Below are 13,918 nucleotides of genomic sequence, written 5' to 3'. Positions count from 1 at the left end.
TCGAGGCCAGCCTGGGCTACCAAGTGAGCTCCAGGAAAGGCGCAAAGCTAGGCAGAGAAACCCTGTCTCGAAAAACCAAAAAAAAAAAAAAAAAAGCTCTAATGGAAGATAAGCCAGAGCTCAAACTGGGATTAATCTCAGCTTCACAACACAGTAAAGAATCTAAGAACTGGCTAGTGGAGGCAGCTCTTAACTTACTCCCAGCGCCCTGAAGCCATAGATTAAGTTACTAGAATATGGCGAGAATATTTAGACCATAAGAAGCTCTGCAGTCATGTTTCAGGGTTAGTGAAACACAGACGCTTAATTTCACTTGCTAATGGTTTCTCTTTATGTGCAAGTAGTCCCACGGAGTTCAGTAAACAAGGATCTATTCACTCACACTGTGTAGTTAGCAATGCTATGATACCATTGCCGCTTTGGGCATAAGATTTCTACAGCTCTTAGCTCTGCTTAACCAACCCTAGTTTCCAAGAGTTGCCTGGTTCTCAGTTACTGTGTATTCCACAAAGTCAGCATCTAAACCCACCAGAGGGTCTTCCTTAGATCCCATTCCCAGACTGCTCTCTTCCCTTCCTGTCTCAAGGCCAGTTCTTACCCTGTGGACACCCAGTGGCCTTCAATGGTTGGGGGCATCTGCACAGTGATCCGTGCACCATTGTGGAGATGCTTGAGCATATGATGGCACTGTGACTCCTTGAAGGCCCTCCAGGCACTTTTCTCTAAGGACCGAGGATGTGATCTGCTGTCTGGATGAAGGAGGGCAGAACCCTCTCCCAGCCCTGAAAGACAAGAGCAGAAAGTAAGCAAAAGAGGCAGCATCAGGTGTGAGTCAGGTAGACAGCTATGTCTAGAGCTGGGAGTGGCTGCCATGGAAAAGCATGCTTACTCCACCAGGCTGCACATACATAGTGCTCACTGTCTCGGAATTCCCAAGCCAAAGTGGGGAACACTCTTGGAGATCATTTCCCAGGTGGAAAACCGAGGCCTATGAGAATCAGAACCTAGCTTGCTTGGGGCCACCCAGCTAGTTCCTTGCAAAGCCAGGTTTCTTACATCTTCACCTAGGTTTCTTACATCTTCACAAGTACCTGCGTGGTAGAGCCTTGAACAGACCTTACAAGGTCAATTCGGAGAGGCATGTTCTAGAGCAGTGGTTCTCAACCTTCCTAACGCTTGAGACCCTTTAATATAGTTCCTCATGCTGTGGTGACCCCCAACCATGAAATTATTTTTGTTGCTACTTCATAACTGTCATTTTGCTACTGCTATGAACTGTCATGTAGATATCTGTGTTTCCTGATGGTCTTAGGCAACCCCTGTTGGAAGGGGTCTCGACTTACAGGTTGAGAAACACTATTCTAGAGGCACTGAAAAAAAAAAGAGGTGAATTGAAGGGAGGGGGAAAGGGGACCTCAAGAAGGGTGCCTTCACAAACTGGCATGTTTAGGTGAGGAACAGAAAGAGCAAAGAGATCAACACTGGTGAAAACATAGCCTGGAAGATGTAGAAAGAGAAGGGGCCAGGGACAGCTCTAAAGCTTCTGGCTGGGATCTGCTCCTTGGCTAGCCTCCCACATGCGGATACTGAGTCACAGTTTGTCAGGCCACCACAGACTCCAGATGGACGCCCTTGTTGTGGTTTGTCTAAGGGCATATGAATTAGAATCTTGGCTTTCAGATTTGTCTTTAAGAGACGGCCCGACCTTTCAAGAGGTAAAGTCCAACAGGTGGTGTCAAGGCCACTGTGGGTGCCACCCTTGAAACCTGCAGGCTGACTGCTCATATTCAGATTATCTGCTATCAGTGGCTCAGATGCTCAGAGGATGGGATGGATTGTCAGTATACAGTCCCAGCAGTTAGAAGCTACATGTCTCTGCATATGAGCTCTCAGGGTTCCCTTTATAAAATGCTGCACTGTGGTCAGAACAACTGCTTCTCCTTATTAACACTATTCAAACACAGTTGGGAGCCACGAGGAGGAGGCACCTATGGGCACCATTCAGCTAACGAAAACCCGAGTGAGAGACGACTCTTGACCTAAGCTGATGGTGATATGTCATGGTCTGAATGTGCAATGTCTCCCTACAGGCGTACAGTTTGAAATGTTGGTTCCCCAGCTGGTGGCATTATTTTGGGAAGCTGTGGAACCTCCAGGAGGTAAAGCCTAGAGAAATAGGTCACTGAGGGCAGGCATTGGAAGGTTATAGCCTGAGTTCTGCTGCCATTGCCCTTTCTGCCCATTCTGCTTTCTGGTCCAACTTAAAGTGAAAAGCCCCTGTCACATGCTCCCACCACCATGGATTGCATTACTCTACCCTGCCTTCCCTGCCATGACGGATGGAAACTCTGGAAGAAGGAGCCAGAATGAGCATTCTCCTTCACTGTTATCAGATATTGCCATCACAGTGAGGTAGAAGTTACTAGTACAGGTGGTGTGCGATCTAAGGCTAAGACCACTTGCTTTTGGCCTGAGCTGCCTGAAGGCAATAATAAAAGCGGGCAATTGCTGTCCAATGACATCATTATTTATAGTCCTAATTATGGAGCGAGGACTTCCATTTCTAGGTTTTCATGGAGAGAAGGTGCTTCCTCCAGTGATGCTTCGAGCATCACTTTCCATGTCACATGTACTCTCCCGGGTGGGTGGCCTGGGCAGTGGAAGGAGCAGCAAGCTTGCTGAACGCAGACCTTTCTTTCTTTCCCAAACCAGCCTGTTAACAAAAGAGTACACACACACACACACACACACACACACACACACACACACACACAGAGAGAGAGAGAGAGAGAGAGAGACAGACAGACAGACAGACAGACAGACAGACAGAGAGAAGAGCCTGCCCCTGCTGTTGTTCAGTTTGGGCACTGGGCCAGGTAGAAGGTCCGACGAGTCAGGAATGAACTGCTGGCAACTCTGTGATGGACGCCATCTACACGGTGTGCACTCGCGGAGGATTTCTCACAAGTCTAATCATTCAGTCCCTATCTGTCTGACTGACATCCACAGTGATTGCTCATTTGGTTGTGAACTAATACAGGGGACAAATACCTCCACCATACCTCCACCAGCTCCACCAGTTATAATTATCCTGATGACACTAAACATTCTTGCATGTCCCTTGTTAGGCAGTCAAAGAACGAAATGTAATAAAATCTGCTATCTGGTGGGTCAATAATATGATCAATTATAATGTGGCTGGTTTCAAATAGATCTTAATTAAAGTCCTAAGGCATGAGAGCTGGAGAGAATTCTACTTGAAATGTGACTCTAGCATTCAATAAAAATGCCAACATCTCATGACCAAATTATGTTCTAAAATTTGATTTGCAAACTCCTTTGCACTCTATGAATGCTCTCTCATAAACTCCTGGCTAATAAAAGCCAGGAGTGCAAGGGATATGGGTGAAGTCGCCTGAGCTGGGTAGTCTGAGTTTAAAACTGGGTTTGTTGCTTACAGAATTTTATTCAACCCAAGACTTCAATGGTGGTTGAGATGCATCATTATTTTATTACCAGTGACAAAACACTTGCATTTAACAATGACATAATGCTTCAACAATGACCATGAATCATTCACAGCAGCCTCAAATGGCTTTGACATTTATCTGTTCAAGGAGATTTGGAATTTTCCGGGCCTTTGGTGGCAAATGTTTGTTCTTCATGTGTCTTGGTCACAAAACACAAACACAGCCTTATGTTTCTATGGGTATCCTCATTTCCCAGTCACTAAGACATGTTGGGTGAGAAAATATGGAATTGCAGTTATTCTTCCCATGACAATTATTTGCCCCACTGAGGACAAATTAACACTTGTTGGTCTGTTATAAGACCTGTTTACCTTTTACAGTGGTTTTCTTCTCAGGCTCTGAGAGTCATTTATCAGCAGGTTATAGAGAGAAAGCATACATGCTGACTCAGTAATTGACTCTTGATTTTCAAAACCAACCTACTTGCAACTAAACTCAAAACAAGGAGCACAAGATACACACACAGGAAACAAGAGTGGGGAAAAGTTGAATACTTCTGTCCAAGTTGACACAGGCAAAAACAATGTCATGAATCAGGAGTTTAGCTCAGTGGCAGAGCCCACCACACTTTTCTTCACTAATACTTTATAGACCAAAGAGACTGTGACTCCCATCGGTGGTAAGATGCACACTCACCACAAAGATCTTAAAGTGGAAAAAAGAGAGGAAGGGCATCTCCCAATTGGTGAAACATACTTAGGCTGATGAACTCACACAGATTACTCAACCTCTCTGAGCTTCAGCCCACTTATGGGTAATGAGCAGACAAAGTCACTCCTCTTGGGCTTGGTCTAATCCAGCACAATGCATTTCATGCACTGTTAGCGCTACTGTTCCAGGTAATAATAACATTCTTAAGCCAATCTCAAAAACTCTCTCCTAACAAACAGTCAAAGCAATGGTGGCCCAGCACTGGCCACCCTTTGAGTTCTGAGGAGGACCAGGTGCTCAGAATTAAGCCTGGGCTGGCAGACGACAACATTCTATGATTCTGAAGAAGAGAGAGAAGATTGGGGCTGGCAGCCTGTGTTCTATAATGATTCTGAAAAAGAGGAGATCAGGGGGTAGAACACAGAGCACCAGGCACATGGTTGTTGACAAGCTCTGCTCAGCTTAACAAATACCTATGAATTCTTTGTGTATTTTAGAGTCAGGAAGTACAAATATGAATTAAGGTGAGTGTTGTTGACTTGGAGGTCTGGATAGGAAATGGATAGAGACGACCAAGGGAGGCTCTGGGAATAAAGCCAGGGACTCAAAGGCAGAGGCAAGAGTGATAGTTAGTAATTAGACAGGTCATTCAAAGGAATGGACTCACACAGGGAAGGAAAGTTATGGTTGTGTTTTTAACCAGTGGTGAAAAGTAAAGGCCATTATGCAAATTATTGGAAAGTAGGAGACAAATGCCAACCTACTATGTGGCTCCTGGTCATGAACACAGCTAAGCAACCTAGTGAGGTAGCCAGTTCATCCAGGGAACAGGTGACTAGCAGGTGGAGAAGACTCAACAGGTGTGATGGTGAGTTTATAGTGTGTGGGGGATGGGGTGGGGTGGGTGTGTTAATAATTGTATAAATTTAATTCCCATTGTTATAACAAGCTACCTGAGGCTAGAAAAATGTTTAATTATGTTGGTTTTTTAATACAGAGTATAGCATTGATTTTTGCTTGGCTCTGCTGGAGGCTGTAGCTTCTCAAATTGTGCTGGCTCATAGCATGCTTGATGGCATTGTGATAGCAATACACTCAAGAACAGGTAGGGGCTCCATGTGATCTATTACAGCAACTTGCTTTTGAAAGGATGGAACTCACTTCCTGAGACCAGCATTAATTCTCTCCAAGGGCAATGCCTCCAGTGATTTAATCCCTCCCCAATAGGCCTCACCTAAGGTCCCACCTAGCAAAAGAGGAATAGTCCTGGGGACTGATAAAACCTAGAGTTTCGTGCAGGCTTAGATCAAAGTTTTGGGCATACTTAGATCAAACCTAGTACTTGGTGCAAGCTAAGCAAGTACTTGATTACTGAACATCCCCATCCTCAGCCCTCTTCTCATTTTCTTTTTACAGGGTCTCACTAAGTTGCCCAGCCATCCTTAAACTCATTCTGTAGCTCAGGTTGGCCTTGATCTTTTGAGCCTTCAAGAAACTGTGATTATAGGCATGTACCAAGCCTGGCTTAGGCTTCACTTTTTAAAGGTTCCACTACCTGACATCACCACACAGCTTCCTACACATGAACCCCTTGAAGGGCATACCATGTCTTAAGCATATTTGTGTCTGTCTTCTTTCTCTTTGTAGGTGGATAAAACTGTCTCTGGGTTTTTTGGCTGATGTGAAAAATATGGATGGCCTTCTTTCAAGGGCTACTTCTGTTTAAGATCTAGGAATTAGAAGCTCATTTGATGTATCCATTTTAGTTTTGGGAAACACTAAAGCCAATATCCTTATACCTCACCATTTCTTTTTCAAGGCATAGCCTTGATGGGCCAGTTAAGGAGCCCAGCCTTAGACTTCTGGTCAACCAAGGGCCTTTGTGGTCACACACCACTTGACAATTCACTTTTCATGTTGCCTCATTTGGTCAGTCATTAGTTACCACTCAGGCATGGGGACACTGAGGTAAATTTATGAATAGTTGGCCACAGTGCCCACTAACAGGAAAGCTCCCATCACTGTTCTCAGTCCAGGGGAATTCTGAGTAAGTCAGCCATCAAACAACTTCTCCAGCAAATGATCTCAAGCATGGCCTGGACCCAAATAAAATCATTATGGCAAAAGGGTGGTTTCTTTTGAGGGAGTGTGAGGGTAGGAGTAATGTGGAAGTCTGGAAGGAAATTGGTCACCTATTGAAAACAAATTAAGTTCTGTGAGGTTAAGCATTTATAGATTATCGCTTTCCAAATATTACACAGATCCCGGAATTCTGTAGAGACTGCTCATGTGTGTGCACAGGGGCAGATGTGACATGTCACATGAGTGACACACTCCCACAGGTGGGTGAGTTACTGCACCCAGGAATCTTAGACTTTGCTGTGATCTCATCCACCAACATACTCACCCACAACAGTCCGCTTCTCAGTAAGAACACCCAACATCAGCAACTAAAAGCCAGATTTGCTTGAATAAGAGGAAGCACAAGGTTGACTTTCACACTGAAGTTTGTGTTCTAAATAATGAGCCAAGTGCTCAGCTGTTTACATCACTTGAAAGCACAGGTAACGAATGCTCTTGAAGGTGGTACTTAGCAGAGCTTTCAAAAGGATAAAGCTGGGACTCCTACCATCAGCCACACATCTCCTTCCCAGAGCCATGGTGCTCTCAGAAGCAAGCCAGGCTACTGAGAAACCAAAGAAGACCCTTGAAAAGATGGGAAGGGAGAAAGGCAGTGGTTGCTCACCTTCTGAGAGACAACATTCATTTACTCAACAAAGGGCTAAATAAACATCGTGTGTTTGGTTCTTCCTTATGCAAAGTTCATGGTTGACATATGGAAAGTATATGAATCCAAATCCTTGATTTTTTTTCAATAACATTTTAAGAACTAAATTATCTAGATAGGTTCTGGTTTCCACATGCCTAGGTAGACCGACTGGGATGTAAAATCCTCTACGCCATTTTTTAGATAACACAATGCAAAATTCACCAGAAAGCAATACTTTTCAAGCACACTTGGGTAATTTTTGGTCAGACCAGTCTCCAGAGACATACCCTAATACCTAAAATGTAATTTTAAAACGTAAATAAATGTAATGTCAACACATTAGCAATATTGTCTCTGAGCAGAGGGTTTTGAAGGATCCTTTTCTCAAAACTCACTTTGCAGCTTTCCCTACTTGACATAATGTGTGTGCCTTGATAATCAGAGGGGTACAGTATCTCAAGTCAGCACTAGTGCTGATATAGAAAATAAGACTGATTAGCTTAACGACAGGTAATTACTTAGCCATGAAATCGCCCTGCCCAATTAAACGAGCAGTCATTACTGTAAAGCATGCTTTGAAGTGGATATGGGGAGATAAGCTCCAGCATGGCTTCCGGGTTCTGGAATAAGAGCTTGTATGCTGCAGATGGTACCATGCCTGAACACCATCCAGGCCCTGGTGCACACCAGGCTCTTGTGTTTAGTTCCAAGTTTCTTTCCAATGACAAACAGAAATTAAAAGAAATGCTTATACTGTCTGTAAACCTTCATACAGGGAATATGTACTCTTTAGAAAAAAAATAATAAAGTGAAAATTTCACATGTCTGGCTACAATGATTTGATTAGTGGGCATCTTTTAATACCTATAAAGGCCTTTGGGCTGGATATAGGTTGAACTGAGATGGCCAAGTCCTCTGTATGTATGTGGTATATATGTGTGTGTATACTACATATCAATAGTATATGCAAGTGCAGCATATATGTGTGTACTGTGTATGGTATATGGGTATGATATATGTTTGGTATGTCTTTATAATATATGCTCATGTGTAGTGTTTGTGGTGTAGGTGGGTGCTGTTTGTATGTATATCACAGATACCTATGATATTTGTACCATACATACATGTGTGGTATGTATGTCTATGTATCTGTATGTGATATGATCTTTGTGCTGTATATTGTGTTTGTGTATGTACAATATACATGTGTGTTTTATATGCATGAAACATGCTGTGGGAGGGCATGTATGTATAGTGTATATGGTGCATGTATATGTGTGGTATTTGTGGTGTGTGTGTGTGTGTGTGTGTTTGTGTGGTACATGTGTGGGATTCCCAAAAGCAGACTAGAATAATGACTCACAGCAGGCCATCCTGGATCTGGGGTTCTCTGAGTCATTTCTTCATTACCACTAGATATTCTTCAGGAATTCTCAGGAAAAGGGAAAGCCCCTCCTCAGCCCCGCACCTAGGAAGCAGTGGCACACACAGGCAGTGGACTCACAGATCAACTTTTTGAACAATGGCTAGCTGAAGGAATAAAACTGGGTGGGGGGGGCGCTTACAGAACAGGATACACTTACTGATTTCTCATAGAGATCCTTTCTCATAATTAGATACCTACCCCTCCATTCTCCAGAATAATTCACCCTGAAGCTGGGGAGAACCCCCCCCCCCAATAGCCTGCACGCATACAGTCAGGACAGTCGCACCGGGTCCTGGCAGGTGGTGGCAGGTGTTTTTCCTGAGTGTCCTGTGTGATGGCGGCAGATCTGCTGAAGGCACACCTGCTCCACGTGTCCTGTGCCTCTGCACATCACCACCACCACGCCAGCTCCAAACCCTGCTCTCCCATGGCGTATGCTTCACTTGGACCGTATCAGTCGTCACATGCCCCTAAACAGTATGCAGCTACAGGATCCCATCACCCACCGGCGTTTAGTTCTTTTATCTCTTAGGGGGAAAGAACGCACATGAACCATCACAGAACTCCCCGGTCACATGTGATGAGAGTCAGAGTCAGTCTATTTAACAAGAGACTAACATCTGTCCGAGGTCCTTGCCCCCTAGTGTGTACAAATAATTTATGATCCTTTTCAGGATTCCATCTATGACAAAGAAGGGGAAGGGAGAGGGAAGGAAATGTTTGGTTTGTTACGAAAACTACTGTCAGTAAAATGCCGCTTTGAGGATCTCTACTGGGCTCCACTTCAATGTTTTCTGGAAGTTTGTTGGTTAAGCGCTGATTTGGCAATTGGCAGTTTTTAAAAGTCCACCTCCCTCTCCCCACCCACTCTGTGTGTGTGTGTAGGTGTAGGGTCACATGAGTGTATTCCTGTGTGTGAAGGCCAGAGAACAACCTCAGTGTCAGGTCTCAGATACTACAATTTTTTGGGGGGGGGCAGGGATTGGGGTGTGTGTGTAGGGGGGAGGAGACAGGCTCTCACTGGCCCACTATTCAAGTAGGCAAGCCTGGCTGACCAGGCCTATGTCAGCCTCCGCCTTCCCAACACTGGAATTACAAGTATGCTTGTGTAGGTTCTGGGGACCCAACTCAGGTCCTGTTGCTGTAAGGCCAGCCCCTCACTGAGGGAGCCATCTTCCCAGCCCCTAAACATCTGATGGAACAGGTTCAACCAAAGGGAAGAATTGCAAAGGTCCCCACTCCTCTGCGAAGTCCAAGGAGCCTGCAGAAGTAGACAGTGTGTGAGAAACAACCGTCTCCCAACATCCGCTCCACCACGGAAGTGTGCTGCCCGTACTCTCTGTGTCGCCTCACTCATTCTCCACACCTTTGCTGGTCTGTGTCTAGAGCTGAAGGAGTTTTAAAATGTGGCCCGTGAGCGAACGCAACGGCCTTTTCATCTTACGCCAACAGGACGGTGGTGGTAATGGACAGCTGCCAGCTGTGCACCTTTGTGACGCTCAAGAGGCTTCATCTGGATTAAGAAGGGCAGTTGTTTGCAGAATACGAGGGGGGAGGAAAGCAGGCTGATGGGCACACTTCTCTGCACACTTTGAACTTGGGTCTAGAACTACACTTACAGTTGTATAAAAGAGGTTTTTTTTTTTAAGCCCAAAGCCCTGGGTCCCGTGAGAGCTAATTTACTCACTGATAGGATTTGGGGGGGTGATTGATGACTTCTAATGAATTGAAATCGAAGCGGCTAAGAGATTGGGACCAAGACTAGATCCCACACATAATGGCACTGCCACCAGCACCCTCGCTCGAGTCCTTCAGAAAGGACTATGTTTTCCTCATTAACCTCGCTTGTCCCTGCAGCGCATCTGCACAGGCAGTCTGAAACGGTTTAAAGTCGCTACAAGTACATTTAGAGCCACACGACACTTGCTTTTATCTACAAAACTGCTATCATCGTCAAATGGTAAGTGCATCATGCCTACATATCAGGAAAGAAATTGTTAACCCATTTGGGGATTTCCTTCCAACTTGTGTTTTTTACTGAGATACTTGAGCAGGCTCTAGCTTTCGCTACAGAACTTTTTAGACACCCATAAAACACCTATCTCTCAAACGGTTCAGCTCCCCAAGCACTCTCTTGGGTTAAGTTGATTAATACCTGTTTTCAGTTAAAATACTTCAATTACATAAAAATCGGGGCAGGGAGGGATTTCAAATCCTTTCTGGTGCCTTAGACTATCCTAACTAGTTTTTGGCCAACCTTTCTGAGACCATGAGCATTTGTAACTTGAATAACTACTCCTTGTATTGGCTTCTAGCGCCGAACCCACAACCCCCTCCTGGATCTAAGTCGAACTTTGGGCAGCTTTTGTTTTAATAATTGCATCATTGCAATCTGCGTGAAGTGGCATTGCTCTGTGAAAGTTTATCTGGGTTGTCCAATTAAGCTTCTCAAACCTCCCCTTTTATCTTCAGTTCTCGTCATAAACACACATGCGTGCTCTCTGGCCCTGTTCCTATTCACAGCTCAGACTGCCTCTTGCAGTGCCTCCCTCTGTCTTGTTCATCTCCTGGCACCACTGGGGAGACTTCCCCAGATCCCAGGGAGTAATCAGACTCCCGACTTAAATGTGGGAGATTTCTGGCTACATTGGACCAAATGATACACTTGTATATACGGGCTCTTGATATCTGCCAGCGACTCCTATCTCAGTTGGATTGGTAAGTTAGGTAGGCATATCATTACAGCCCGTTTCTCAAGAGGGGGCAAAGGCTCAGAGAGGGGCCATAGTGCATTTGTGAAGATGGTCCCTGAAGCTCAACCGGCCGTGATTTCATGCAAAAAGTCCATGGATGTGAAACTTTTAAGTAACTCTTCATTTGACAGTACTACTATCTTTCCCCAGACATTACAACAGTTTTCTTTTTTAAACAAGGGGGCAATTTTGCCTGTTTCATCCTCTCTTTTTCTTTTTTTCTTGTGTGTGTGGCAGCTGCTGTTTGATCTGTTCATTGGCTCTGATTTGTTTCATGTTTCAGCCAAAGATTAAAACTGCTCTGTAATTCTAAGCAGATGGGCCTAGAAGTCCAACCCTATAATTATACCTTCTCTCTTTTGCCCTGGAACTGCAAGCGTTCCATCCTGACTTTCAAGACACAGGGATGGCTAAGGCTCAGTGTACACCTTGGCAATCAATTGAGCAGGCAGGTTCACAAAGCCTTAGGGGGTACTTCGAAAGCTGTCCTAGCAGGACTACAAAGGAAATAGCACCCCCAGAAGCCTGTAGTTCCTTTCCCTTGATTCTCTTGGGGTCAGGGTCTCCACAGTCCCGGTCCCAACAGGCCAGCTGCAGGTTTGGGTGTCAAGAAAGGAGAGCAGTGAAGTCACTCGGCTGAAACGTCAGGTGTCTGACCACTGCTCTGAACAGAATGACCAATGCCTGTTACAATGATCAACAACCACCTGTCGTAAAAGATGCCTTGTCCACCACCCCAACGCAATTGTCTTATTTTGCACTGTGCAATTTCTGGAACCCCTGTCGAGCGCACATGTCTGGCTAAGGTTTTTTTTTTACAGCCTGGAGAACCAGCGCAAACAGCAGCACAGGAAGACTTGAACCCCCACACCAGCCTGAGGGATCTGGGCGTGCAGCCCCTTCAGTCTGGCTTTCATGACCCGCTACCAAGAACCCCCTTTTGCCCAGAGAACTCAGCAGCACACTAAGCTTCAATGCGGAGCCAAGGTGCGAGCAGACTACAAACGCTGGTCCTCAGACGGCAGACAAACACCCGCGAGACGTGTCCTCCCTATAAACCATCACAGCTTTCTCTTTACAGTCTCGTAAAGGCCAGGACCTCACCGAGAGCCCCTGCTGCGCTCTGACAGCGGTGGAAGGGGACCGCAAAGCCTGCGACTTCGTGACAGTTTACAGCTGGAAAGGCCCACAGAGTGGATAAAAAAGTTTCCCGTCGGCCGTGCAGCTACGGATGTGAGAGATAAAATGTGTCTGGGCGAGGCTCGCATCCTTCCAGAAAGAACACTGCCGCAGCAAAAACCACTGTAAGCGCCGCTGGGGGAAGGGGCTCTGCGCACCGGCTGGACTGGGCAAGTGGGCGCACTGTGTCCCCAGCGACGGATCGCGACTCCCATCGTAGTCTGTGGGCCGTTGGGAAGACGCGACCCCCCATCCACCCACCCCAGTACTCACCGTGCAACAGGAGGGCTGGGAATAGATATCCGAGCAGGATGCGGAGGACACGCGACATCTCCGGGCTCCTCGGGGCCTCGCTGTCGTCCGTCTCGGTCCCCTCCGCGCGCGTGCTCGGGCCGCTCCGATGCGGGGCGCGCTCGGCTCCTCGGCCGCAGCCCCCGGCGGGCGCCCGCCAGGCCCGGCCTCAGGCGGCCGCGCGCCCCATACCCGGTGGGCGCAGCGCGGGACTGCTGCGGGGCGCGCGCTCCCTCGGCGCCGTCGGGCCCCGGTCCGCGCGGGGTTCCGATCCGCAGCCCGGCCTCTCTGCGTCCCGCCCCGGCCCCTTGGATCCTAGCCCCAGTCCCGAGGCCCTCCGGGGCGCGCACAGCTCGGAGATGCAGTGGCCGCTACTGCCGCCGCGGCAGAGTCTCTTCATATTTGCAGAGCGCCGCGAACGGCTCGGAGGCGGGGCCGGGGAGGGGCGGGGTATCCGTGCGGCCACGCCCACGTCCCGCCCCCTCTCCGGCTCTTCTAGCCCTCCCTGCTGCCTGCGGGCTCCTTGCCTCTCGTCGCTATCTCCTCCCACTCCTCTCCCACTTCCTCCAGGGCTCTTGCCCTTTAGCCGGTCTCTCTCCTCCATCAAGGGCCCGCCTTTCCCCTCTGCCTGAGCACACCTCCACCTCTTCACCCCTTTTTCTGCTCTTCTGCTCCGTAACCGCCCACTCTGTGAAAGCTGAGACCCTTGGGCCAGGGAGCGGGTAGCAGCTTGTGGCACCGCCAGCCACCTTCTAGCTAGGAAGGCAGTGTAATGTGCCGTTCATCCTAGCGGCCTCCAACACGGACAGCTCTGGACCATTCCGCCCCATACCACTTGTAGAAAGCTTTTGCAAGGGATTGGTGAGGAGGGTCTTCAGGACTTAGGTTTACAGTAGGATCTCAGCGAAGCGGACTTTTATCTTGAATGCGAACTTATGAAACAGAGAGGGGAGGAGACTGGGGGGAGTTGAGTTCTGGAAAACTTCTGCAGCTTCTAGGCGCTCTGGAGGACACAGTGTTCTCTGCAAACTATTACCCATCTCTGCCTAGGCGGCTCTGGGAAACACCATAGCCTTGTAGCTGGCCCCTACTTGTCCAGCTCAAGGTTTAGCCTGCAGGAGTCCTTTCTCTTTGCTACCCCTTTTCTGTTAAGCTTGTTGAAACCGGAGAAATTTCACTGAACCTTGCATAGCCCTTTCTGAATCGTTTTCTCTCCCAGGGCAAATAACCACGACTACGAAGCTGCTTTTATCTGTGGCCTGTGGTCTGCTCACGGTTGACATTGAACTTTGTATCCCAGGGCAGGACAGCTTTGTCT

General features: G+C 47.2%; 1 protein-coding gene across 1 annotated transcript in view; it reads right to left on the bottom strand.

Annotated features, from left to right (window-relative positions):
• The window catches only part of Apcdd1 (APC down-regulated 1), a 32,005-nt gene extending 19,232 nt beyond the window's left edge, over positions 1-12,773 (bottom strand). The window contains exons 1-2 of the mRNA XM_006985170.4: positions 12,583-12,773; positions 599-782 (exon numbers count right to left, since the gene is read on the bottom strand). Of these exons, the coding sequence (XP_006985232.1) occupies positions 599-782; positions 12,583-12,640 (242 nt within the window). The 5' untranslated portion in view covers positions 12,641-12,773. The remainder of the gene's footprint in view (positions 1-598; positions 783-12,582) is intronic.
• Between the last annotated feature and the right edge of the window lie 1,145 nt (positions 12,774-13,918).

Source organism: Peromyscus maniculatus, chromosome 19 (genome assembly GCF_049852395.1).
Source record: "Peromyscus maniculatus bairdii isolate BWxNUB_F1_BW_parent chromosome 19, HU_Pman_BW_mat_3.1, whole genome shotgun sequence".
In the NCBI taxonomy this organism is placed as follows: Eukaryota; Metazoa; Chordata; class Mammalia; order Rodentia; family Cricetidae; genus Peromyscus; species Peromyscus maniculatus.
The sequence above is the reverse complement of the archived record's forward strand: the minus strand, read 5'-3'. Positions and strand labels throughout refer to the sequence as shown.